Source organism: Dinoponera quadriceps, unplaced genomic scaffold (assembly GCF_001313825.1).
Source record: "Dinoponera quadriceps isolate SergipeBrazil2010 unplaced genomic scaffold, ASM131382v1 scaffold781, whole genome shotgun sequence".
Classification (NCBI taxonomy): Eukaryota; Metazoa; Arthropoda; class Insecta; order Hymenoptera; family Formicidae; genus Dinoponera; species Dinoponera quadriceps.
Window position 1 is genome coordinate 284,040 of NW_014555039.1, and position 27,377 is coordinate 311,416.

The following is a 27,377-nucleotide window of genomic DNA, read 5'->3' on the forward strand; positions in this document are numbered from 1 at the left end:
TCATCGTTAGAAAGTTGCAAAAGAAGCATAACACAGAGTGACGTGTAGCTGTTAGACTTTTGTAAGATTTTGTATGAAACGACGCATAAGCCGCAAAAAAAAATCCGTTTTCTACGATAGACGAGGGACGTTTGCTGTGACCTTGAAATATATATATATATATATATATATATATATATTAATTAGATAAATAAGTTTAACGAATTATTGCATTTTATTAAAGCAGAAGATGCAAAATGGCATTTAATACTTACCTGCTGCATCACATAATTTTGTTATTAAAGATTGCACCGCTCCTGTCAAACCTTTTATTGTATAAAGTGGAGGATACCTGTCCACAATTTTCCTGTGCTTCAAAAAATTAGTAAACTTTTCATACATAACAGCAAAGTTAGATTCNTGTACAGGAAAATTATTTTCTCCGATTTATTTCAAACGGACTTTGACTTAATACAATTTTTACTTAAACCTTTTGGTTAAAAAGATATATTGAAGACTGAAAAATCGTCATAAATAGTGACCTTCCTCGGTATTTTCGTTAAAGAAGAGTTAATTCTAAATTGCTCAGAAAATCTCTCGGTAAAATTAAAAGTCGCGAGAACTAGGACACCTTATATATACATATATGTACGAAGAGGCATGGCTAATTATTATATATAATATTTATTACATATTATGTTATTATTTGAGCGATAATAATAGACATTTAAAATTTTTAGATGTCCATCTAAGGTTGTCAGATATCATATTTTTTACGTTTCAAGTCATTTTTGAGAGAAAAGGTAGAAAGGTAAAACGTGCAGTAACTTTAAATAGCTTCTCTACCTTATGATATAAAATAGCCATACCTTCTTCTCATACATATACATATATATATATATATATATATATAAGTGACGATAGCGTTGTTTGGGACATTGGTATCGATTCGATTGGTAATCGCATCGATTCGTGACATATCTCTTCTTTTCCTTCCGACACACAGCTTCGAAGTACGCGACATCTTAAAACGTGTTGTTCATTACGACTTCCGCGCACAGAACGCGAGACTCTTGCTGCAGCGTTCTGCGCGCAGGAGCCATTCGGAAGAGTGGAATCGAAGAGATAAGAGATATATTTGACGAATCTCAACATTGATGTTACAACCGAAGACACACGCTTTTTCGTTGAGTATTTATTTTTAACGTGAAAACATTCTCACGTATTTCGCATTTTTCAAATTGAAGGTGAATACAGAATGAACGGATTTATTTATTGGCAAATAGTAATTCGTCAAATATATATGCATCAGGATCTTGACAAGTTGGTATACCGCCTGCGAAAAGTACTTTTACGAAAGACAATGTATCTCTCGACTCGCATTGGCCCACGGAAGTAGATTTCCTATTGATGTAAAAGTAAAACAGTGGGGCAGGACAGGCGATAATGTATGTATATAAGTAAATATATATAGATTATATATATACCTTATAAGTTATATATCTATTATGTACAATGTCCGAGGGAAAAAATACAATCATATTTTAGCAAATGCTCTCTCCCTCCCCCCCTCACAATTCTATTTTCCTCATTTCCATGATTATTATAATTAGGGGACTTGATTTACGGGTTGTACCAATCGAGAAACAACAAAGAGAACGACATCACCAACAGGAAGAAGAGGATCCACACTCTGAGCCCAGCGTTCCGTTGAATCGCCTGCCGGATCTGCTCGTTGGCCTCTTTCACGTTCTCCGTAGACCCGACCACCGTGGTCATCAGCCTATCCAGATCCTTGTCCTGGTCAAGGATCTTCTCCGTGAAGATCTCTTGCAGTTCGGCGATGTGGACGACTTTGCTCTCGATCTGCTTGACCTCCTCCGTCAAGGTGTTCAGCTCACTGTACAGCTGCTCGTTCTCCGAGTGGAACATCTGGATGTCCTCGGGTGACGGCTCCTCCTCGTACGTCAGCGTATTAACGTCCCCGTTGATCTCCTGGATCTTCATCGGGCTCGACTCGCTCGAGTCGTTCTTGCCATCTACATGCTCGTCCGCGGACTTCTGCGTCACGTTCAGGGACGACTTTCTGACCTCCGTTGTAGACGTCTGCTCGACGACGGTGTCTGCCGACTGTAGCCTGATGATCTTCCGCATCTCCATGGCCCTCTTCACACGCATCGCTTTCTGCTCCGAATATATCTTGCAGACGTCCTTCAGGTAATCCTCGATCATCAACAGCATGATCTCACGGTGCTCGATGTTCTGCTGGGAGACCTGCTCGCTCGCCGCCACCTCCCTCTTGAGATCCTTGACGAGCTGCGAACAAATGCCCATGATGTTTTGCGCCCCGGCGTCGATCTCGTCGCGTTCCGCGTCCGTCATGTGCGACGCCGTGCACAGATGGTTGTGAAAGTCCAGGTAGACCTTCCGACTCTTCAACAAGAACTCCCGCAGCCTGGAAATCTGCACGACCACGTCGTGCGCCTTGACGTAAAAGGAACTCTTGACTCTGCTCCTTCTCAGAGGATCCTTCGCACTGGTCACAGTACCGAGCTCCTTGTTGCGTAAATTCACCGTCTTCACGCTGGCCTTGAACAATGCGCTGACATCCATGCTTGGGTCCTCGCGAGATTCTTCTCGGAGACGGTTTGGTGAGCTTTTATCGAACTTTCACTGTGTAGTATTCTAGCTTTTCCTACACTATCAACCTGTATATACAGAATACTGAGTTATATTGAGACAATTGGTATGTTACTGCACAATGATTCTTGCAGACTTCTTTTTCTCTCCCTTTTCTGAAGCAGGTAGCCCTCTCTTGATATTCGAAGAACTTTAACGAACTAGTGGCTTGTAAGCTACACAGTACTTATAAGTCAGCTACTATCAAGGTGAGATATCAACGTCCTTTACAAAAAAAAATTTATAAATGTTTTTCCTTTGTTAATTTTGTAGAACAACAGCTAAAGGATCAGCTTGAAATGCTTACTTGTAAACGTTGAAACCTGCAGGAATCCTAAGAGAGATGTAAACAATGAACGTGACACGGCTTACAGCCGTGAACAGCGAATTCTATCCTCTTGAAGAATAAACAAGTAAAATAATGGTCGGAGAATACGACGATCAGTTTCGATGTAATATGATTCACGTTAACCTAAAAGCAAGCGGAATTGAGGTTATATGAATCAGCGAATCGACACACGATGTGTTCTCTCCAACAACACCACTTACAGTCTTTTTTCCTATCTTATCCCCTTCTCGCCTATTTAATTATGTGTTTATTCTTTACAGTGAAAACAAGTCCGGTATGACACAGCTGAGAGAAACACACCTGTCTAAAGTGCAGGTGCATGGAAAGTGCAACTACATTGACAGTCCGGTAAGCAAAAACCATTGAATCAATCTTTTGAAACATTGATTTTATGTGGATTTTACGTTTTGGCATAATATTTTATAAATGTTTTCAAACCGTTACTCGATGATATGATATTCCGAAATATTAAAATCACATTGCATAAATATTATTTTTAATGTTTGGGTCAAATATTGTTAACAATGACGTTGTGTACAACATTAAGAACTACATATTTGAAAATGTTACATGTTATGAAATATCATTGTAATAACGTTGTGTTAATGATTTCTTGCTTAGTGGAAGGTGCGACGGTAGTTATCTCTGCATACATATAAGTTGTCACGCTATTATTATTTGGAAATAGTTAATGTTTGGTAATGTAGACGTTACACAACTGTAATAAAGTCGATATTGTTAATAAGATTTCGTTTATTGATATATATTCTTTCATCGAGCATCGTCAGCTCAGATTTATCCTTAAACTATGTGGCACGAGCGCACGCACTTGCATTATTTATCTTCATCTGGTTCAAGCTCAGCTAAGAAGGTGTTGTATTGTTCCATTATGTCTACTTCCTCGGTAACATTAGACTTATCATCATATTGCGAGCCAACTGTCCACAGTGTCTCCAAATCGTACTGTTTTCTGGCTGATGTAGAAAAGATGTGCAAAGCGATGTTTCCTGCAATCCACGAGTCAAACAATGATTAGCCGGTATTAATCAACGGTTCTGTAAGTGTCTGTGCAGAATCTCCGTACCTAAATCTAAAGCTATCCAGTCGTTCGAATCCGACCCCTCGATTTTTGGTATCTTATCAATATTAGCGTGTCGTTTCAACTTGTAAACTTTGCGCACAAACGTGGCGAGAGCCTTCATGTGTTTGATGGACATGCAGCTTACAACAACAATATAGTCCACGTAGACGTATTCTTTCGGCACAGACACCACAAAAATCTGCCTAGCCTTGTTTAGTTTCAACAACGTGACGAGGTCCTCGATATCATAAACGCCAGTAACACCGCCTAGAAAACAATTTTATTCTCACAAAACTGTTGTGAATGTTCATAATCCTGTGGTAAAGAAATGTCTCCGTAATTTTTCATGTTATTTTTCGGAATTTCTACGAAAATTTTAAGATCTCAGAATGTTTCAGCAGAAAAGAGGTCCCATTTTGTCGACCAGTGTAATTTAGTAATGTTTGTGTTAAACAACAAATTGATGAAGTTAAATGTTTATTATATGAATATTAATATATGTGCATCATCAAAATAGTCACAGAACAAATAATTATACTAGGATATAAATAGATATGCTACATAAAATTAATTTTGCTGCAGAAGATAAAATTTAAAACCAAAATATTGCAATTAAAAAATATTATAAAGAAAACCCATAATATACAAGTACTTTACATTTTTTCATCGATATTTTCCTTTCTTTATCACCAATGAAATTTTAGTCAGAGGAAAATTTTTCATAATTTATATTTATACATTGGAGTCATTATATATGCATAAATGCTTTTATATATGATATGGAGTCATTATATACTTTATACATATGAAATTTTCCTTAAATTCATTAGAAATGATGGAAAATATTCAATTTTTTCTGAATTTGTCACATAAATACTTGCAATAATTATAAAATATTTCAGATTTTTTTTGTCAACGCATTATTGTACAAATCTGAATAAATATGAGAAAATTCACGAAATTTCTCAGCAATTTTCACACCTACAGATAATGAAATATTCTAAAAATTCTCGTCCAATTATTTCTGAAAATATTTGAGAAATTTCTCATATTTTCCGGGTATTTTTCATAAATTTATAATATGACAAATTCTTAGAAAATCTCAGGATATCTTAGTTTGGTTACATGATATAAATCTGTGCTCACGCTTGAGATTTATGCCTGCGTAGGGATCGTGAAACTGTTCCTGAGCAGTCAACAACTCCAGATCGATTTTTCTTTGCTCCTCAGTGACATCGAGGATAACGTCCACCTCCTCGTCGTGGAATATCTTGTACTTGGCACTTATGGAAGTTGTGAGGTTATGATCGTCATCTTTTCGCTCGTCGGTCAGGTCTTCCTCGCCCGGCTCTTTCCTTAAATTATTCGAAAATCGCCGCGACTGCTTCAATTGCGAGTACGTTAGGATCCCTTTGTTCTTGGCGAAAGATTGGTGTAGAATGCTTCGCGTGCGAAGCAGACCTCTCAAAATACACGAACGCATGTCGAGTAAACCTAAAATAACGTATCGACGTGAAACTAGCTTAGGTTAGGTCAAGTTAGATTCTTGCGACGTACTAAAGCCGGTCTTATATTGAAGATACTTTCGCACATCAATTAGATAAAATTAAATTTCCAAGTCCTATACAAACTATTTTCTAAAATTAAGGTTATTTAAAAGAGAGGAAATGATGGTTGACGTGTTCTACTCTGAAATTTTGCGCAACTCTTAGGAATCCACGTACGGTGGCAGAATTTTACGATCGCGAACGTTCGACGAAACATTCCGAGTGTATGAGACATCGGGACGTGTGCCGACGAGCCGGAGAAATTGGTTACAAAATTTTAATAAGTTTGTCGTATTTTAGTATCTGTATTTAGTCAAGTACAAGATGAAATGTACAAATAGTTCCCTGTGGGAAAAACATTCATTTGGAATTTCTCGTGAGCAATGATTTTCTTGCAGCCTCAACGGTGATTCGTCAAGCGATGAAAAAATTCATAGAACTGTTCTTCTCGTGCCTGAAACATTCGTAAACACAGCGGATAGTGAGAACAAAGGATCGCCACGTGGATAAATCACTTGCCGCATCATAGAAATTACACTCACAGAGATCAAGTGGAAGCCGTTTACTTGGACCTCGCACGCATCTTCCTCCTTTTACGTTTTAGCCTGCGCATCCTCTTCTTACGCCACTGTAAACCAAACACATTATCGTGTTATTTCCTCGTGCGTCTGTATTCTTTCGAGGAGGTTATGTCAGTTGTAGTATGAAGTACAATTTATACAAAAAAAAACAAAATACACAAAGAAAAAATTCAGGACTTGCAAACTCTGCCGAAACAACTATAAACGTGATATAAAACTTAATGATTGAATTCATTCACAAAATCGTGACATTGTGTAGATACAAAATTGCTGTATCTTAAAAATCGTGTAATCCACACACGAAATAAATATAAATCTCCCCGAGATAATTACCTTAGCTCTCATCCTGTGCTCGAAAGTCGCTAAATTGCTTTAGTGCTGCTAGATTAATGCGGATTTCAGAATCTCAGGGTGTACGCATCCGACGGCTTCTGAAAACAATATGGAAGAGACAATGATTTCAGCGCGAAGCACCGGAAAGGTCGGTAGTTCGTACTGTTCCCGATAGAGGACCATTTGCACGATGTATTTGCCGGAAAAATTGACCAATCAGAGTGACTTTCTTCAAATTCTGAGCTGAGCCAATCGACACGGCCGGTAGAGTTGCCAACGTGAAAATAAAAATACCGATTTGCTGTTAAAACCAGTGATGCCGGGTTTTAATCATGATTTAAATCGTGACGTTTTTAAATCAACCTAATTGACCAATCGCATTGGCCAATTGGCTGAACTGATGAATGCGATTGGTTAATTCCGTTGAATTAAGCTCTGCACGCAATAAACATATATTAGGAATAAGAATAAATATTAAATATTAGTAATTGAAATTAGGAATTATTTTCACACACGGAATGAGACGAATGGCTGTGTGACACAATTTCTGCATTTATATCTTATATTTCATTCTTTTTCAATGTATATTACATTAATCACGCTATATTCCAATTTGTTTGAAACGGACATAAGAGAATTCTCTCGTTCTTTCTCTATAACCTATGAATTGACTACAAAATTTGTTAACATGAAATTAATTACTTAGTTTTTCCAATTACACGAAGAAACGAATAAATTACACACTGCTACGAATTGCCGGTTCGGTGGAAATGCGCCCCAATTGCGCGGGCATTTGTGAACTTCCGTCCGTTACTCCGAGTCTGCGTCCCGAGGACGAATTACGTGGTTCGGTTCCGCGTTTCGCGGGTTTCCCGCGTTTAAAGTCCTTCCCGCGTTTAAAGGCCTTCCCGCCAACTGCTCGTACACAGACGATCATATGCGAGCGTTCGTCGCGGGCCGAGTGACGTGTTCTACTCTGAAATTTTGCGCAATTCTTAGGAATCCACGTACGGTGGCAGAATTTTACGATCGCGAACGTTCGACGAAACATTCCGAGTGTATGAGACATCGGGACGTGTGCCGACGAGCCGGAGAAATTGGTTTGAAAATCACGAAGACGTCACAGGTTAGAGCGGGAACGGCAGGAGGGAAAGGCGGCGCCCTTTTATCCATTTTTTTTATATATTTTTATCTCTGAGGAAGAATTCGGTATTGAAGCCAGGGTCATTTTGTGCACTGTCTCTTTGCAGACCGAAGCAGCGACCGGTGTACTTTTAATATTACTTTTTATTGCTCAATTACGATGAGCGTGCAAAGCACCATTTCTTTTCCTATACGAAAGAAATGGAATTTCTATGGGCACAAGAAGGACGTTGTGAAAGAGGATTTCTCAGAGGCAACGGCGAAAGGCACACCAACAAGGTACACTCCAACCGTGAAGAAGATCGTCACGTTGATCAGCAGCGAGTCTGAGTCGGACTCTGACATTGAAAACACAGTAGAAGGGGTCACCAGAGGAATTGAGAGCAAAGTGGCTCAAACTTCACCTCACCGAAAGCGTAATAACAGCTTTGATGGTAATTCCCACAATTAATTATAATCTTTTGTATCATGATTAGTTATCTATATGTCGTTATGAATAATTATATACAATGCTAACACAAGTATTACTTTATTTGCTTTACTTCAAGAGTATTAGTTTATTTGTAGTATCTTTTACTCATGTATGTGTACCTTGTGATAATTAGATAATAATTTTACTTATTATTACAAATTATCTTTTCTCATTTTGCAGAAGAAAATGTCACTAGTCCGTCTAAGCAGAGAAAGAATCAATTATTACAGGCTTTATCAACACCATCCACTCTTTTGAATAGATTGAATGTATCTCCTAAAAAGGGAGAGAATATGCAGTTTGGAACGCCAACTCATCGAAAGCATAATAATGGCCCTAATGGTAATTAATTATAATCTCCTCTGTCATAATCAGTTATCTATAATCTTGTAATATATTTATTCATATACTTTTATGAGTAATTATGTACAATGCTAAAACAACTATCACTTGATTTACTTGATTTCAAAAGTATTACTTGATTTGCAATCTTCTTTTATGTTCATACCTTGTGATTATTATATAATAATTTTGCTCTCTCTATTACAAATGATCTCTTCTCATTTTGCAGAAGAAAATATCACTAGTCCGTCTAAGCAGAGAAAGAATCAGTTATTACAGGCTTCATTAACACCATCCACTCTTTTGAATAGATTGAATTTATCTCCTAAAAAGGAAGAGAATTTGCAGCCTGAAACGCCAACTCATCAAAAGCGTTATCGTAGCTCCAATGGTAAACTTTAAAAGTATCATTTTATTTGCAATATTTTTTTTTTATGTCCGTACCTTGTGTGATTATTAGATAATAATTTTGCTTTATCGTTGCAAATTATCTTTTCTCATTTTGCAGAAGAACCTGTCAGTTTGTGTAGCCCATCTAAGCAGAAAAAGGGCCAATCATTACAGACTTCATCAACACCATCCACTCTCGTGAATAAATTGAATTTTTCTCCTGATAACGAGAATAATTTGCTGCCTAGGCGATTATTCGAATCCAACCAATACCAGGACGCACGCCTGGCCTTGCATAGTTCCGAGACAGAGGACTTGCCTGGGAGGGAGAAGGAGTTGGATAAACTGCAGGAATTCCTTCGGAAACACTTGGAGGAAGAAACATCGGGTTCCCTGTATATCTCCGGTCCTCCAGGTACTGGGAAAACGGCTAGTCTGTCTAAGATAATGCAACAGCCTGAGTTTAAGTCTCAGTTCAAGAGTGTCTATGTTAATTGCACCACCATGAAGTCCGCGCCTGCCATATACGAGAAGATAATTCAAGAGCTGTCTATAAGCAAGTCGGGGAAGAATAAGAAGGCCAATATAGAGAAGTATTTGAAGTCCAAGCACAAGATGTTGCTTCTGGTGTTGGACGAGATTGATCAGCTGGAAAGCAGGAAGCAGGCCGTGCTGTACTCGATATTCGAGTGGCCATCTCTGATGAATTCCAAGCTGATCTTGATCGGTGTTGCCAACGCGTTGGACCTGACGGACAGGATACTGCCCAGGTTACAGGCCAGGTGCGAATTAAAGCCGACGTTGATGCACTTCGCGTCGTACACCAAACAGCAAATAGTCGACATAATATCGATGAGATTGAGCCGAGCGAACGCCATCAACGTTCTCCCATCGACGGCGATACAATTGCTGGCGGGCAAGGTAGCCGCGGTCTCCGGGGACATCAGGCGAGCCTTGGACATCAGCAGAAGGGTGATCGAGTTGGCCGAGTCGGGAAAAGTGGCGGAAGTGCTGCGTCCGACGAACGACAACAGTAAGAAGGCATATTTTATAGAAAGTTAACGATGTAATAAAGGGAAGGTGTAACGTGACATACATTAATAATCTAATATTTCCTTCGTTTTCTTTCGTAATTCAGACACAAATACGGAAGATTCGAAGAAGCAAACGGAAGTGACGGAAAGGCCGGTCGACCTGAAAGAGGTGGTCACAGTTTTAAACGGAGTCTACGGGAGTACGCAGAATTGTAACAAAGATACGTTTCCTATTCAGCAGAAGCTGCTACTCTGCTCCTTGTTACTCATCCTGAATAAGGGAAGAAATAAAGACGTCACTGTTGGAATGGTAAATTTGCGCGAAAGTCGCGCTATCGATCGTCATTGGAATTTCCTCAAATCGACCTCGTTTCAGCTGCACGAGGTGTACAAGAAAGTCTGCAAGAAACGGAACATATCTGCCGCCGATTTCTCCGAGTTCTTGAGCATGTGTTTGCTGATAGAGACGAGGGGCACTCTGAGAATCGTCGGCAAGAACCAGTCGCGTCTGTTCAAGGTGAGCTTGCAGTGGGACCAGTCAGAGTTGGACTCTGCTTTGCAAGACAAGGACATGATGGCTGAGATTATCAACGACACGAGTTGCTTATAGAGTGATTTCAGACTTACTGTGTGTCGCACGTTCCTACCTGTTATGCCGTAATTTATTTTATATAACTCTATATCGTATTTTATAGCACGCAAAGAAACATTTTGACTTTACACTTATCGCATCCATCGTTGTTTTCTATATAGTATTGGAATCCCACCTTTAAGATGCGTTGTTAAGATTATTATGATAATTATTTCGATTTGTATTTACAAGGAAGACTGGACTTCTGCATTGTATCGTAGTTATAAGTGCGTGTGTACGGAATATTCTGCCGAGCATGTTCATATCTGTCCTGCGGAAATATGTATATTTTGACAATTTATCAAATTATTGTGAATATAAATATTTTATGATTGTGAAATCCATAGATGGTACGTTTTTTAACAAATTTTGTGATCTAACCGACCGTTGAATAGTCTTTCAAAAATAAAGATTTCTCTGACCTGTCCATGTGGAGCCATTTTTTACGCACCGCCAGATGGTGCCGGCAACTATTGGATTATGTTAGGTTAAGTTAGATTAGATAAAAAAGTTAGAATTCACTGTGATTTGCATTGTTTACATTGCACGGAACAAACAGTGCGGTGCTAAATAATTTCATTAGCTTTAACGCAGTGACAATTCACATCGTCGCATGTTGCACAATGTGCACTTTGTGTGATTGATGTAAAAATTGTGAAAATTCTAATTAACGTTCGGATCCCAAAACTCGATCCAAGTTTCAAGGATGATTTATCTCAGGAAAAAATTTCGAAGAACATTGCTCAGTGCAGCTTTAGGATTAATATTTACACTGCTTTTTTGTGAATATTTATTATATTATATAGTACTTGCACAGGTAAGCTTTTAGAGTATTCTGTTATTTTTCTAACACGCTTATTTTTCAAACTCAAGTCGTTCGAACAATCTATGTCTTACAATCGTAAAAAAAATAATGATTCTGGGTTTGCAGTGCGGATGGCCTACTTTAGATTCACGAAAAGAAGATTTGACTGTATCACAAACAGAAGCTACCGACAAGCCTGTAAGAGCCATGTTTATCGCAGACATCCACTTGTTAGGCTCCAGAAATGGTCACTGGTTTGATAAATTGCGGAGGTTTGTGTCTCAGTATATATTCTCAGTGTGATACACCAATATACAACATATCAGTGGTGCAATCTCAGTTTAGGAAATCTATTTTTTCTCAAGAAAGAATGATTTTGTGCTTAGGGAGTGGCAAATGTACAGGGCTTTCCAAACAATGATGACAATACACAGGCCGGATGTAGTTTTTATATTAGGTATATAACATTTACAATATTAATTTCAGAGTATTCCATGAGGATCTCATTAGTATCTCATAATAACACTTTTGACACAGGTGACGTCTTTGATGAGGGGCAATGGTGCAGCTCCGTAGAATTTGAGAGTTACATACGGAGATTCCACTCTTTGTTTTATGTGCCCAAAAACACATATCTCTACGTTGTAGCTGGCAATCACGATGTAGGATTTCACTATGGTACAATAAATTTGTTCTTGCTTCGAGACAGATTTGCAGATCGATTTTATTAAATCGAACGGATAGATCGTCACTTGTAATACTATGAACATATTTTCAGCGATCACACCATATCGTAATCAGCGCTTTATTAACAGCATGAAGAGTCCGAGTGTGCGACGAGTGAGTATAAGAGATAATCACTTCACGTTGATTAACAGTATGGCGTTGGAAGGGGATGGTTGTTTCCTATGCCGACCGGCCGAAATCGCAGTGAACAAAATAGCCAGTGAGCTATCATCTATGTGTTCTCATAGTAACGTATCGAGGTCGACGTGATCGATTAGTCACTAAACTATCCATGCGCATCACGTTGCAGAAGACCTGAAATGCGCGAGGAAGATGGGAAGCGATTGCAATAATACAAGTGCAATTTCCAGATACAGCAGGCCTATTCTGTTGCAAGTCAGTCCCTCTGCCTCTAATTTGTTAAAAATATACCTACGATATATTTACTAGGATTGAATTAATAACAATTAAAAGTTAAGTTGAAAGTTAACAACTTTTAACTTAGTAAATGAGTTAACTTTTGACAAACTTTTTATACATTAACTTTTTTTACTTCTTTTAGTTAAAATATTTCATATATAGCTTTGCCCAATTAATTTTCAATTTTACTTTTAACCTAACTTTTAACTTTAATAAAACTAAACTTTCATTGTAATCGGACTCTTAATTGAGGTTGCATTTTATTTATGTAACTTTTAACGTAAACTCGGTTAATTTATAGCGACCAACTTTTAATTTAGCTTGGTTAAAAAAATTAATTTACTCAATCCTGATATTTGCATAATGACAATTCACACAAAATAACGCGATTGGACGAGTAATCGTAATTAAAAACATATCGTTCTTCATTATCCCAGCATTACCCTATGTATCGAGAATCCGACAAGATCTGTAACGAATTGGATCAAGCACCTGATGACATAAAGGGCATCAAGTTCCGCGAGCGATGGGAATGTTTGTCGAAAGAGGCGTCGGAACAGGTACATTTGATCATATGCATGTCTTACACGAACGTAAATTAACACACGAATTAATGTACGAAATTCACTCCTTATAGCTCCTGGACATCCTGAATCCGCGACTGATTGTCGCCGGCCATACTCATCATGGCTGCAGAAGGATACATCGGGACGACATCCTGGAATTCACAATTTCGTCTTTCAGCTGGCGCAACAAAGTTAACCCGTCTCTCTTGATGGTAATTTTTTACTTTGCCTTTAACGTTAATTAGTCAATTCCCTGGGATAAAAATTTCATTACGAATAAAATGCTTTTAGTAACATACAGCGTTAAATTCTTTTTTTTCAATATCTAATGTCCACAAATCAAGTTGCCAATAATTTCATTTATTCGGAAATTTTAGAAAACAAAGACAATTATGGTTTCGAGTTTGAAATTCTTTATATTATAATTATATAGCCTTTTATAGTGTTATATATATATAATTTTCATAGGATTTTATCTATAAACGATGTTTCTTAATTTCAGGGTACCTTCACGCCTAGAAATTATGCCGTATCAAAGTGTTACATGCCTGTGGAGTCTACCGTGATCATCATTTATATTAGTCTCACATGCACAATGATATATTTGATTATAAAACTTAGACCGAGTAGATTTGAGTAGTTCGGCTCACACCGCTGATCGAGCCTCGGCGTTAAAAACGCGAGCGAGTACATGCAATAACTCTATATACAATCATGATTAATGGAGGTATATAATTCTTGGAATATTTATAAGACATTTGTATACACTTTTATCGTAATATCAATTACACATTATTTACATTAGTGATAGTATAAAATACTTACTTTGTGATATATATCGTATATTTAACATTAGTCTCTCGATGTACATAGAACACTACTGCTTGCGGAGAAAAACGCAAAACATTTACTTACTAAGAAGAAAGAAAATTCTCGTCGTGTAAAAGTGTCATACAAGACGACATATGTGTATGCGTGTGTGTGTATGTGAGTGAGATTTTACACAATGTATATAAAAAGAAACAAGGGAAACTGCCGTCACACGCTACATCGAAGACTCATACGGGACACGCCGCGCGCGAAGTGGCTCAGATATGTATCGCCGAGGAATGAAGTGTAATTAGACTCGTGTGAACGTAATTAAATACACAAATGTTTTATATTATTATTCTTATATTATATACCGCACTCTCGTCGTAACAATGATCTGGCTTGGGGACCGTTGCAAAACCGCTTGTATCCTTATGCTAAGGAGACGAACGATAACTTTAAAACTGGCTCGTTATCGGCTATAGAGCGTGGCATCGGCTGCAAGAGTGCGTGTTCGCGCGAACGACGAATCTCGGCTCCTCGAATACCCGTGTATTCACAATGAATGCAAAGTGTGCGCGTGTCAACGGTTATACGGACACGGTGACACGGTTTCCATTCGACATCGTCGTTACGTCGTTCGCGGGTACACATCTCGCCCGCGAGACACCGCCGCATAATACTTCTGCATATTATTGACCATCACTAATATCACATACTTGCACATTTTTACAGAGTTCCCCTCGTTGACGAGGAACGATATTGATATAGCCAACGTCCCATTGTTAACGTTAAATTTGTCTTAGATTTTCTTTCTTTGTTCTCTCCTCTCTTCTTCTCTCACTCTCTTTCTCTTTGCGCGTTTTGCGAATCATAAGTACTTTACAGGGAAAAACCGCGACTAAAATTAAATAAAACAGATTCATTATGCTCGTCAAAATGGCGGATGAACATGTAGAAACATTATACTGACATATCGAATATATTCGTACACCATCAGTCACAGAATGTATAAATGTTCATTGTTCGAAATCCCGTGGAAGATGGAGATGCATCTGCACTTTCATTTTATAATTCCTACAGCTAAAACAGAAACTAAAGGACCTTCCTTTCTCTTTTTCTCTCTCTCTTCCGCTCCATTTCTCTCTCTCTCTCTCTCTCTCTCTCTCTCTCTCTCTCTCTCCCTCTTTCTCTCCCTCCTTCCCTCCCCCCTCGCTCCATTTCTCTTTCTCTCTCTTCCGTTCTCTCGATTAAATTAAAATTACTCCCGCGAATGTCACTGCGACTATTATCGATAGATTTTGACTAGTCTATCTTGACGGCTGCATATATCTTCCTGATAAACGCGTACGCGGCGAAGAAGCCGATGGTGCCGGTGAGTAGCCAAAACGTGAGGACCATCAGCGCAGTGTAGCCAAAGTACATGAGAGTCGGTACTAGCTCGGTGATCTCCAGTTTCGTCACGAAGTAAAAAATGGAATAAGCTAGCACGTAGACCGCCGAACCTCCGCTCACTATGAAACTGCGCCACCACCACCTGTAGTCCTGCGAACGAAATGATTTTACATGAGATCCAAGCGCGGCTCAAGATTTACAGACGAGAGAGACAAATGAAAAGGGCAGAGCCTACCAGCCTACTGGCTCGAAATCGAGACGGATCTTTCTTTCTGAGATACTCACTTCGCCGCATAACTGGAAGTAGACCATGACCACCGATATCTGCGAGCACGAGATCACGAGGATGCAGAAAACGAGAAAGAGAAATCCGAAGAGGTAGTAGAACTGATTCTCCCACAGCGCGGTCAGGATGAAGAAGAGTTCGATGAACACCGCGCCGAACGGCAAGATTCCGGCCATTAGCGTGCTGCAGAACAAGCGTTTCGTTCCATTGGTAGTCGACACTGAGGAGCTTTTGCTCTTCAGCAAGAGACACAGTAAGCGACCTCAAGTGACATGATGGAGCGCGAGTATACTTAACTTTTCAGCTACAGTATACTTGTATAATGTTGTGTCGTTGTAGAAAAGCATTGTGTCGAAACATTATGTCACTTTATATTACCTGTATCTCTCCCTGGAAAGCAACTGAGACTAAATAGTAAATTAAAACAGTTGTTCTTGTTTTGGAGCTTACCACAGTATCGGATTCATGTACCACAGCTGGTCGGGGACCTGCCTCGGGATCTGATTTGTTCTGACTGGGTGGGTGAAGGGCTGCTTGCGATAACCGAAGAAGTAGCCGAGATAGACGAGAGGAAGCGAGATGCCGAACCAGAGGCACAGCAGAACCACCATCGTCCGGAAGGGGACCGCGCCGGAGCTTTGCTTACCCCATATGAAGAAATTCAAGAAGAAGCACGTCATGAAGACGATGCCGGGGTAAAGCGTCGCCGTCTGCAATCATCGACAGTTATTAGCGATCTCTACTATAGAAACTTTCTCATGCACATCTCTTGTTAATGATGAGTTGAAGAGATTCCCACGGAGAAATCAATCAGAAAATTTCCACATCATAATCTTACCAGTAAAGCAGCTCTTCTCCACTCGCGACCTCGCATCGTCTTGTAGAGTCGTGCGGAGAAATAGCCAGCGACCAAGCCGGAAAACACATACAAAAATATCGCGCAGGTACCCAGGGCTCCTCGGCTCGCCGGTGACAGCATCCCCAGCATCGCGAAGACTGCAAAGAGAACGAAGAAACGCACGTGGAAATATGTTTTGTGGCAACGGGACGGAATTATTTCACGGAATTGATCGATGCCGAAACTCAATATGATCCTACATATCGTAATGAGAGCCATGAAAAAGATTTGAATGCCGCTGCCGATCACAGCGGCGAATAAACGTGAGTTGATCGGCGGCCGGAACACGTCTCCGTGCACTAATTTCCAGCCGGTCTCCTCGATCGTTTCGTCCAAGCCCGCCAGACTATCGCTCTCCCCGGCGTTGTAGCGGGCTATGTCTCTCCTGAGCGTCCTCACCATGATCATCGTGAGAATTCCTGCCAGAAATAATAATCATTGTCATAACATTATTAATATATATTAATAATTAATAATAATAATACATAATATTATAATATATAATATAGAATAATAATATATTAATAATAATAATAAATAATATTTAATTACAAGGTATATAATTGTTTGATAATAATAATTATTTATTATCGTTATGATTAAACATAATTATAATAATTAATGTGGCGACTCATATCGTCACGCCACTTACCGGACAAGAAGAAGACAACGATGAGGGAATTGATGATCGAGAACCAGTGTATCTCGACGTCACTCATGCCCAAATACATGTCCCACCTGCTCGCCCAGCTTACGTCCGACTGGCTCCATTCCACCGAGTACAAGAACAAAAGTTTCGTGCCCGTGGTACTGACGAATTGCGGGCTCACTTTGTTGAAGTCCGGCCGGATGCAGGTGTTCCCTTCGAACTGCAATTGAGACGTGTCGACGGAATGCGCCTCCACCTCAAATCCAACTACTCTAAACTCGTTCCTGAATCAGTGAAAGCGAAACGATAACTTCGATGCGTCCGATACACTCGCGATGGAAGTACAATGATTGTTTTCCAGCAAAAGAGAGAGAGAGAGAGAGAAATACTAGTCTAATTATACATCATTTGTCCTTATTTTCGCATTTGAAGAAAGAAAAGGATGGCATAATCAGATTTGTGTGTCGATTTGTGTCTTTTGCTGGAAAGCAAGCAAGACGTATAAACGCAACGGGATACTGACTCGCTGTGTTTGTGATAGCTTAATTTGAGATTGAGATAATTATTGATGTACGCCTGGTGGTTCATCTTTCCGCCCAAGCGGTATCCTTGATAAACAACCACTTTATTCGTGTCTTTGTTTTGGACCTTCTTTTTAGTAGCTGCTGGTAGATTATCTATTAATCTGAAATAAAACACTCAGGATGAACAGCAACAACGCATGAGGGGATCCCCCTTTTCAACGATGTAATAACAATAAAAATGTCCTAACAAATGCACAAAATATTCATGCTCGATCATATTGATAACTTGTTGAGAATTGTATTCGCTCCAATTCATCAAGTTGGACGGTCCATGGCACAAGAGCCTGCAGGTAATATTTTCTACCATCATGACTTCATACGGAGTGTTTACTATCCTGGAAACATCGAGTTACAGATCGTTAAAATTGCAATTACAGTTATCGAGATGTTGATGTAACAGAAATCTTCTTAAAACAGGGCCGCCACAGAAAGTGAATTTTGAGATCCCCGACCTTTCCATGCTTTCCGGACACGATAGTGGAGAATTTTCCAAAATCGATCTATAATCTTAAATTTTAACGTTTAGCAGGAATTGCAGAAAAAGTATCTTATATTATCAGAAGTATACACAACACAAATTCAGAAGTTTAGTAACATAATGTAATCTTGAATAAAAATTCAGGCCGATAAAATTTAAATGAGTGTTGGAAAAAAGAACGCAACTATAAAAGGAAAGGAGAATTGAATAAAAACGCCGAATAAAATTGACCCATCACATCTGATTATTCTCCTTATGGTCAAGGAATAATCATAATTGTGATTGGTCATTTTTCTTACTGCTTATGTCATGTGTCTAACACATAAGAAGTGACTTATAAAGTACTCAAGTTTTAAACAATGCATTTGACTGTGAATGTTGGATATAGTATTTAAAGAATTAATAAGTTCTCTCTAGAATGAAGAAAATAAAGAGCATTTGAGGGAACTCAAGATTTTCAGGTTCTTTCATATCTTTCTCTGTTGACATTTTCAAGTTTCTCCCGACCAATTTAAATCTCTATGGACATTCTTCAGTTTCTCCTCTGGCTCTTCGGATCTGTGACAACCCTGTGAAAATTTTTCCCGAAAGCCGAAGTGGATTGTCAAGCCGTTCTCACCTGTCTCCACGGAGTACTTCACCTAGATTCTCAGACTTGTAGATGAAGGTTCCATTTTTGGGCAAGCAAAATGGAATGGAGTAATATTCATACGGTAGTTGCGTGTGTATGCTAGTCATTTTGACAGCCTTGACGTCGATCTTCTGGCCCTTCTTAAACTCCACCGGAGCAACTCCGGGCACGTAGAAGCCATTGGTTCCTATCAAAAGGGATATTACCACTAGTACAGCACCATTCCTCTGTAATCTTCCCTGCATCAGAAAGTTCACTCGATTAATACACTCGGAGGTGACACGGCTGGGGCTGAACGCGACGCGATACAAAACGGGAGAACCAATCTCCTTCCGTTTATGAATGTGCTTGTGCAACGTGGGGAGGCGCTTAGATGAAAACACAACATCGGTGCCGTATCTTATCTCAATTTTTTACGGGCGATTCACGTCAGACCATCCGGCGAACACGCGGCGTAAACACCGAGCAACACGATGGAGTAGCGCGCGGATGCTCGCGCGTAGGTGCGTTCGGGAGCGCCTCCGAGGCGGAAACGTCAAGCGGGACGAGCTCAGGAACGGACGGGACTGCGTAGCTTGGTCGAGCGTTCTCGACTGCACAAGACAAATGTCGCGCTGTCAATCTCGTTGTGACAGCGATGTCGTCGTCGTCGCCGCGCTCGGCGGTTTCCGCTCGACGAGAAACACTTGGCGAAACGCGAGGCGCGATCGGCGTGTCACTCGGACTGTCGTCGTTTCCTTCGTCGCGAGGACTCGGATGGATGCCGCCGGACCACCTACCATTCTACGCGGTATTATTCTCGGTAAAGGCGCGCCACGCCGTCTCTCGCAGCCTCGTCTTCTTCGATTGCCACCACTTCATTCACCCACCGCTATCACGTCAAAAATGAAGTTGACTTCGCGCTGAACTGAATCACGGAAGACGGCCGCCGGCGCGCCAACTGCGGCCGTGCGAAATCCCCTAGGCTCGGCGCGGCCCTGCCGTTGGCGACGCGAAAGTCCCCGACGAGGAAGGCGCAAGGGAGAAACCGGCCAGACTCGAGCTCTGCTTCGGGCGACGCACATCCCGGAGAAATCTCCGGGACGCCTCGGGCCGTCTCCCATCCCTTACGAGAGCGAAACGATCGCGATGAACGAGATTAACGAACGATAATCGCGACCCAGTCGAACGCGTTTCGAAGATGGCGCCGCGTTTTCGGCCGACCATGGGAGCGGAAGTCGCGTCTCGTTGAGTAGCAAAACGCGATTTTTCCGCACGTCCGCCGCCCCGTGAAACATCCCGTGGGCTCGGAAAAATCGCGGAATAGCCGTGCCGACCGATCGCGAATGGCACGGGGACGGCGGCCGGGTTTCAGTGACATCGTGCGACAGTCGCTCGGCTGACCAGACTTTTCCAAGCGAAAAAATATACCCCCGAAAAGGAAAATATCGTCCCACGTGGGGACTCGTTTAATTACAAGTTACGTTGTTTGGATATGCGTCTGTTGGGTTAATTTTTCTTTCGGAACCATGGTGCAGGTGAGTGGTAAGCTGTCCGCGTGTTATCACGCCGTTATTCCGCCCGGCCGGCCGAAACCAGCGCATTTTTCTGCCAGGTCTATTGGGAATTTTTGATTGTTTTTTTTTCCGCTGTCATCCATTAGTAAATAGGAAAGATGGCAGCAGATTATTGCGCTTTTTTCCCGTACTTTCGCCAGGCGGACATTTTTCCGACGGTTCCGGCCCGGCGCGACTTCCACCGTGAAAATCCCACGGAAAAGGCCAGTCGAGCGCGTTTCTACGGACGAAATTTACCGCGTTTTCCGTTTCTTGAATGAAACACCGCCGTTACCGGGGCGAACGCGCCTCGGCTCGCGCTTTTTTTACCTGGCCGACGCGAGGACCGTGCGGACTTTGCGGCGAGACCGCGTGAACGTTCCCCGAAAAGTATCCCCGGGCTCGTTGCCGCGTACCCCGTGTAAACACGAACCTCGAATTCGACGTAAATAAACAGTGACTGGCCCCGTGGACGCTTCGTATCCGCCTCACGATCACGGGGGGAAAAATTCATGGCACCGCTTGTGAGCAGCCGACCTGCCTTTCTTTTTTTTTTTTTCTCCACCTTTTATCTCGCCGCGTACCAAAACCGTGGAACGAGGCCGAAATTTTCTCACGATGTGATCGCGTGTTCGCAGGCTATCGACGAGATGGAGCAGAGGGATCTCCCGCAGGCGTTCCGCCTGCTAGGAGAGATGAACGCCAATGTTCTGCAGGTGAACCAGCTGGTGGACAACATGCTGGTTCGCGTGAAGAATGGCGAGATCTCCACGGACAAGGGTCTCAGTTTCTTGGAGATGAAGTACCATATGTTACTCTCCTATCTCATTAACCTGACTTATGTGGTGCTGAGAAAATGTTCTGGGGAGCGCATCGAGGATGATCCTTCGATCGATCGCCTGATCGAGATCAGGACCGTCCTGGAGAAAATCCGACCAATAGATCACAAGCTTAAGTACCAAATAGATAAGCTCGTTAAGACTGCTGTAACCGGTACCATTAACAGTGACGATCCCAGCAACTTCAAAGCAAATCCTGAAGCCCTGGTCGCCAAGCTGGACAGCTACAACGAAGAGTCCGACAGTGAACAGGAGGAGGAGACGGAGGGCTTCAAGTCAACACAGCCCAGGAAGTCCAATGTTTATGTGCCGCCGAAACTCGCTGCAGTACACTACGGTCAGTTTTAGACTCTCCGATAAGGCTTTAGGTCGAAATCTTCGACTGTGTGTTAATTAACAGCGACTTTCACGCGCACAGTGATTGAATTGCGCTCGTCATTGCACATGCAAGAGCTTTCGACGTTGTTCACTTATATTGTTGAATCTCATTCGTTTGTTTTCTTTTATTCAGTTCCCCTCTGATTTGTTTGCTCATTAATCTAAAACGTACACTACAATTCTAGACGGCGATGAGACAATGGCGGAGAAAATTCGCAAAGCCAGCGAGAGAGCTCGCAGACGCGCTGTGTCCAACACGGTGTTGCGAGAATTGAAGGAAGAATATCTGGACGCGCCGGTGGAGGACAGCCAAGGCTTGAGCGAGAAACAAGCGATTCTCGGACGCGAGTACAAGCGGAAAATCGAGTATGAGGAGAACTACATGACGCGTCTGCCGGTGACTAAGCAGGAGAAGCACAGGCGTCGTCAGATGACGACTCTGGGTACTCTCGGCGACGAGATCACCACTTTCGGGGAGTCATCTGCCAAGTCTGCTAAAAAGAGAAAAGCTCAGAAAAAGGGCAAAGCTAAAAAGAGTGAGTGATCTTTCGTCAACTCTTCCGATCGTTTCTCTGTCTAGCCGCTGATTGATTGATTGAGAAATTTGTCGATTTGGTCGCAGGTTTCAAGAAAAAACGGCATCACTAAGATGGCTTTGGGACGACGCGAGAGCCCAGTTTCATACAGCATTAACGATTAAGGTAAAAGGCAAAAAAGAAAAAAAGTTTACTTCTGACTTCTTCTCGACAAAAAAAAAAGCAGATGCCACTAATACTCGTTACTAAGTTAAGCTAAATAACTCGTAACATCTTAGTAATTAAAAGGAATAAAAAGACAACGGTGTCGACGGTGGAGTAAGAATAGCACGATGGTAATTTATTACTGTATAAGACATACTAATGGTCGTGTAATTGATAATTATAGTTAATAATGATTTTAATCTTTAACTGTTGTCTGAAAGATCAATTTTGGTCTGTGGAGTTCGGGCGATCCGTCGAGCGCGAGAACGGTTTCTCTTTCGAGACGAAGGACGCGGTAACGGGACGTCGTGAACGGGCACACACGAGCTTAAACAAAAACGGAAATTATGTGTCGCATAGCGTAATTATATTAAAACACGTTGGGATCGAGTTGACGGATCACGGCTCCAAGATCGAAAATTGTGAATTACACGTAAAAGTTGAAAGCAGAACATTTTTCTGCTTTATTTTGAAATATTCTCCAGCTATATAGGAAAAAGAAAGGAGAACGGGAAAGAGGGGGGGGGGAGGGGGCAGGAGATCGGTAAACATAGCGGGAGAGACGATATTGAATTAATTGTTAACAGAAGCGTAAAAATCACAAGACATTCAGAAGGGGGGAAAAAAGGGATACAGGGAAACCGCAGAAGTTAGAAAACTCGAGATTCAGTAAATGAAAAACGAAAAAAAAAAAGAAGTAAGATAAGACGAAGACATTCTCTAGAAACTGCACGCACTCGGCGCAACTTCCGAAGGAAAAATTAACTAAGAGAGATTAAAAAGAAAAAAGAAAAAAAAAGAAAAGCAAAAACGATACTTCGTCGTGCGATATCGCATGTCTTAGGATTTTCTCGCTGTCTTAGAGGTAGTGAAGTAGTTACTAGTTTTACTATTATACGTATGTTTCGTTTGTGTTTTTCCCCTGGTGAAACTGTTGAGGCTATTATATCTCGATGTGAGTCATGTTTTTACGTTAAGTCTCATTTCTCGGTTTCCTTTCTTTTTTATTTACAATGTGCTTGTGCATTGTATCTGTTGTTTTTCGTTTACACGTAATTATTAGGTGATGAACTCTTGGGTTGAGTCGTTAAACTTATATTTGATGGTAATATAAGGATATAAAAAAACACGAGCGTGTCAAAATTCAAAATTGTCGTCAATTTCTCGAATTTGATTTCAATTGACTGCGTTTGTTTTTCTCGGGGAGGGGGAGCCTGTCACATATCATATATAACGGATATAAACCGATGAACGAAGACTAGGGCGAAAATCACTTCTGCAACGATAAATAAGATATTTGTACAATCAAACGCGCGCGCGGCAACCCCGATCGTCGTCGTCGTCGATGTCGGGTTCCCCGCGCTTAAATAGGTTGGATTTTTTTAACGTTGTTAAAACGCGGGTGCCTCGTCGTGTCGGGGCGTCCCAGTGAAATGTTCCTTTCTAACGTAGTGAAAGAGAGAGTTGAATGAGCGCGGAGGAAGGGCGACAGTTGTTCTATGCAGATCGAGTGCGTTAGATATGTAATATGTTAGTAGCCATTGCTCATAACTGCAGAAGTGATCCCGCATTACCTTCAAAGGAGTAAACTAATTCGCTGTATGCTGGCCGGGGGCTCAACCATCCATAGATATTATATTTTTTACAGAAGTGTTCATAGATTGAGCCAACTTGGCGCGGCGACGATGTCACACGCGCCCCCTCTTTTCGCAATCTGTGAGGACGATTTAAAGGAAAAAAAAAAGATGAAGAAGATGAAAAACTAAAAAATGTGATAAATTATTCATGAAATAATAGTTAAAGAGAACTTAACAAAATAGCACAATCGCTGGGCATTATTTACAAGTGCTAGCAAGCCTAATGTCAGCAGCCTTGTCGTATTTGGTAAAAAAAAAAATGAAGTTTATGAAAACGCCGAATCGCGGACGGATGATCGTGAAAGATCATATCGCCCTCGTCCATCGCGATGCTCTCTGTGCGACAACGCAATTTTTCACTCGCTCGAACGAAATCGAGACGTTGTTCTGCTGACAAACACACACACATACACGCACACACGCACGTACACAGAGAAAGAGACACACAGAGAATCCGTCCGACATTCGGCCTTCCTCATACTCCACGCATAGACGATAATTTTTGAAACATACCTACGACCGACGCAGCCGGCGAGCCCAAAACTCTTCCCAAACGGACGATCGAGTAGTGTTAGTGTTTTTTATACACAAATACCTCCACGAAGTTTCGATTTACTGCCGTGATGCCGGCTGTATCAGTCGCGCAATAGAATACTTTGCAATAGAACGAACGCGTTTTCTCTCTTTCTCTCTTTTTCTCTTTTTCTCTCTTCTACTCCGAGGCCTCTGCGAACAAACGCAACTCGTATTCGCGCTATTTCAGTCCCGCTGTTTCTCGTGTTTTGGGCTCGCGGTCGCAGTGCGTAGGTGTGTGGAAGGAGTATTCATACGATACACATATCCACACGCAACATATAGCAGCAAGGTAATAGGATTACATTGAATACACTACCTCAAATCAATAGAAATATGGATTTACAGTAATGGAATCACCGCGGCGGTCTCGCTCGCGTCGCCGTAAATGCAGTCTCCTTTCTGTTATCAGTTCAACACCGACCGGCCATCGAGATTCGTTTTACGGGGACATGTTTCTAATTAGAGCTTCGTTGAAGGATATACCGCGGGGCGGATTTATTATCCGCCCTCCCCGGATACGAATTCTTCTTGCCTACCTGTGTTAAAGAAAGAAAGAGGGAATGAGTTAGAGAGAGGGAAGGGGGGAGGGAGAGAAAGAAAGAGAGAGGAGATAAGGACCTAGTTGAAGTGTACAAATAAATAAATATATATATATAGAAAAGATGCGAGCGTGGCCGCTGCTACGGGCTTTAAAAGTAGTCCTTCAAATCCAACAACGCTGCCGAATGCCGAACTGAAAGAAAAAAAAAGAAAGAAGTATCAAGATATCTTTGCAGCAAAAGAGAGGGAGAAAGACGAGAGAGAAAGACGAGATAGGATTGATTTATTGACTACATTCATAGAGTCTTGTGAGGATGTACGATGTTTGATTTTTATATCGGTGAATTTTTGTGTAATTTTACGTATATATATATATATATATATATATATACATATACATATATATATGTATACAAATAATAATATGACAATTAAAACGTGCGTGAGCGAGAGCGATTGAGAGAACGGAGAGCGCGAGTAACAGAGACGAGAGAAAGAGTTTACCTTGTACATTTAACAAAGTGGTTATTACGAATGAATTATTATGATTATTAATTATTATTATTGTCACGGATTATACTATGATTATTATTATCATCATGTAGAATGCTTCTTACTGACTGAATAAAATGTTTTCAATGTCATAAGATGCGTTTCGCCCTACTTTCGCACCTGCGTTCGCGTGAGGCTGTTTCAAGTTTCACACCTGCCGATACAATACAGTTTTATATTGTCGAGAGATGTGAGTCGAGTGGAATAAAGTATATGTACATCTGGAGTGTTCGATTCGTAAGCGAGTTTCATCTCCGTTGAATTTTTCGAAATAAAACCAACGAGAGTACCTGCGTGCGTAGAAACTATCGGTTAATTTATATTGACTTTCGCGTCGAGTTACCGTACAGTATTGCCATCTACAGTGCTCTTGTTAAAGTTCATTAAAAGTGGAATATCGATAGTGAGAATATGAACACCGTCCACCATTAACAAAGAATCTGTAGCACGCTTTTTAAATTCATTTCTATAGTCTGAACGAAAATAAATCCAAAAAATAAAGATAACTTAGAAAGATTATTAAGAAACTAATGATATTTTACGAAGCTACGAAGTTGTATATAATTACATATAACGTTATATATATAATTATATATGTCCACACGAGATAAAAATACTGTTGAATAAAAAAGGGAAGAAGTGGTTTGATTCGATTAAATGTTTGCATTATGGGCAGCCATAAATATAAGCATTTGCTTCAATTATATTCATGTAACAGCATTTTTTAGATATGGGACATATATAATTGCACAATAGTAATTAGGTGATTGTATCCAATGATATCTAATCATGCATAATCATGGGACATATATAATTGTACAATAGTAATTAGGTGATTGTATCCAATGATATCTAATCATGCATAATCATGGGACATATATAATTGCACAATAGTAATTAGGTGATTGTATCTAATGATATCTAATCATGCATAATCACGCGGTAGTTATGAAATTTTGAATATAAAATATTTCAGAATAAACTATATTTTGTAAAGGATTAGTATTTCTTTACATAAAATTGAAAAGTTGCCGAGACAATGCACTTTTATATTGTCGAGAGATTCCAGTTGTTCACTAACTTATACATAGAATTACATGAATATTATTATCATTTATTAGTATGCACAATAATGAATTCAGTTTTCCGTCTTCTATTTTCCATATTGCATATGACGAATCGACCAATCGGTGGTCCATATTCTGATCGCTTCTGACGCTCGAATTAAAAAGTACACGGAGCGCACCCTATCTAATTTCCATGATTTATGATTATCTGCCACGCTTGCCGACCATGTTTGCGATCGTTCGCTGTTTACAAGCACATCACTGACAGTTAATCGGAGTGCGGGATCGCGCTTTTTACAACGTGAGGAATACTGATGATCAGTGAGAACGTCACGCGTAATCGGGGTAATGCACTTGCCCGAAGTTCCGCACAAGTGCGTCGTGGCGCACCAACGTAACCTTTTGGTATCTTCATCGGACCAATTTTTTTTCCTCGTTACAGAGAGTGGCATGTCGTCGAACGACGCGTTTGACGAGCGGTGCTTTGTGACTTGCGTCGTCCGCGAACAAGTTCGCTCACGTTCCGAGTAATTATGGGTCAAAGTGTAGAGCTGATAGCGTGGCCGACCGACGTGTATATTGAAAGGTAAAAAGAACCGCTTCTCCTTCAACCATCTTCGTTTAATCTCCCTTCTCGTCCGAATCTCGCGTGGCTGAAGATTTTCAAAATTTCGTTCGTTTTCAAGCACGTTACTGTCAAGAGG

At 40.8% G+C, this 27,377-nt stretch overlaps 6 protein-coding genes across 10 annotated transcripts; 3 read left to right on the forward strand and 3 right to left on the reverse strand.

Moving 5' to 3' along the window:
- Nucleotides 1-406: 406 nt before the first annotated feature.
- Nucleotides 407-2,603, reverse strand: LOC106742897 (syntaxin-18). The gene has a single exon (XM_014616254.1). It carries the CDS (start codon nucleotides 2,590-2,592, stop codon nucleotides 1,603-1,605), a length of 990 nt encoding a protein of 329 aa, XP_014471740.1. The 5' UTR covers nucleotides 2,593-2,603; the 3' UTR covers nucleotides 407-1,602.
- Nucleotides 2,604-3,663: 1,060 nt separating this feature from the next.
- LOC106742817 lies at nucleotides 3,664-6,681 on the reverse strand. Of its 2 annotated transcripts, XM_014616100.1 has the most exons (6): nucleotides 6,550-6,681; nucleotides 6,178-6,263; nucleotides 5,813-6,089; nucleotides 5,235-5,582; nucleotides 4,092-4,355; nucleotides 3,664-4,014 (listed from the first exon to the last, which is right to left on the reverse strand). In XM_014616100.1, the coding sequence occupies exons 3-6, from the start codon at nucleotides 5,868-5,870 to the stop codon at nucleotides 3,842-3,844; spliced, it is 843 nt and encodes a 280-aa protein (XP_014471586.1). In that variant the 5' UTR covers nucleotides 5,871-6,089; nucleotides 6,178-6,263; nucleotides 6,550-6,681; the 3' UTR covers nucleotides 3,664-3,841. The 2 variants fall into 2 exon arrangements, with proteins under 2 accessions (XP_014471586.1, XP_014471587.1); XM_014616101.1 differs by lacking the exons at nucleotides 5,813-6,089; nucleotides 6,178-6,263; nucleotides 6,550-6,681 and adding an exon at nucleotides 5,646-5,783.
- An 818-nt stretch (nucleotides 6,682-7,499) lies between these two features.
- LOC106742832 (cell division control protein 6 homolog) lies at nucleotides 7,500-11,272 on the forward strand. Its single transcript, XM_014616128.1, has 7 exons — nucleotides 7,500-7,675; nucleotides 7,800-8,126; nucleotides 8,345-8,506; nucleotides 8,736-8,897; nucleotides 9,015-9,929; nucleotides 10,035-10,240; nucleotides 10,307-11,272. The coding sequence occupies exons 2-7, from the start codon at nucleotides 7,853-7,855 to the stop codon at nucleotides 10,538-10,540; spliced, it is 1,953 nt and encodes a 650-aa protein (XP_014471614.1). The 5' UTR covers nucleotides 7,500-7,675; nucleotides 7,800-7,852; the 3' UTR covers nucleotides 10,541-11,272.
- LOC106742834 (metallophosphoesterase 1) lies at nucleotides 11,268-15,067 on the forward strand. Its single transcript, XM_014616131.1, has 9 exons — nucleotides 11,268-11,378; nucleotides 11,493-11,638; nucleotides 11,753-11,823; nucleotides 11,904-12,044; nucleotides 12,145-12,312; nucleotides 12,403-12,488; nucleotides 12,950-13,072; nucleotides 13,150-13,290; nucleotides 13,581-15,067. Exons 1-9 carry the CDS (start codon nucleotides 11,268-11,270, stop codon nucleotides 13,716-13,718), a joined length of 1,125 nt encoding a protein of 374 aa, XP_014471617.1. The 3' UTR covers nucleotides 13,719-15,067.
- Nucleotides 15,068-15,078: 11 nt separating this feature from the next.
- On the reverse strand, nucleotides 15,079-19,722 carry LOC106742833 (transmembrane 9 superfamily member 4). The gene is made up of 10 exons (XM_014616130.1): nucleotides 19,589-19,722; nucleotides 18,798-19,048; nucleotides 17,889-18,035; nucleotides 17,640-17,801; nucleotides 17,120-17,400; nucleotides 16,668-16,886; nucleotides 16,408-16,565; nucleotides 16,020-16,279; nucleotides 15,569-15,752; nucleotides 15,079-15,433 (listed from the first exon to the last, which is right to left on the reverse strand). The coding sequence occupies exons 1-10, from the start codon at nucleotides 19,589-19,591 to the stop codon at nucleotides 15,194-15,196; spliced, it is 1,905 nt and encodes a 634-aa protein (XP_014471616.1). The 5' UTR covers nucleotides 19,592-19,722; the 3' UTR covers nucleotides 15,079-15,193.
- Nucleotides 19,723-20,053: 331 nt separating this feature from the next.
- On the forward strand, nucleotides 20,054-27,199 carry LOC106742835 (neuroguidin). 4 transcript variants are annotated; one of them, XR_001374294.1, is made up of 5 exons: nucleotides 20,478-20,868; nucleotides 20,983-21,520; nucleotides 21,747-22,097; nucleotides 22,184-22,262; nucleotides 27,116-27,199. XR_001374294.1 is itself a non-coding variant. In XM_014616133.1 (4 exons), the coding sequence occupies exons 1-4, from the start codon at nucleotides 20,318-20,320 to the stop codon at nucleotides 22,207-22,209; spliced, it is 924 nt and encodes a 307-aa protein (XP_014471619.1). In that variant the 5' UTR covers nucleotides 20,054-20,317; the 3' UTR covers nucleotides 22,210-25,467. The 4 variants fall into 4 exon arrangements, 2 of the variants coding, with proteins under 2 accessions (XP_014471619.1, XP_014471618.1); XR_001374293.1 differs by lacking the exon at nucleotides 27,116-27,199 and adding an exon at nucleotides 23,950-25,467; XM_014616133.1 differs by lacking the exons at nucleotides 20,478-20,868; nucleotides 27,116-27,199 and adding an exon at nucleotides 20,054-20,326 and having other exon boundaries at nucleotides 22,184-25,467.
- The last annotated feature ends 178 nt before the right edge of the window (nucleotides 27,200-27,377 follow it).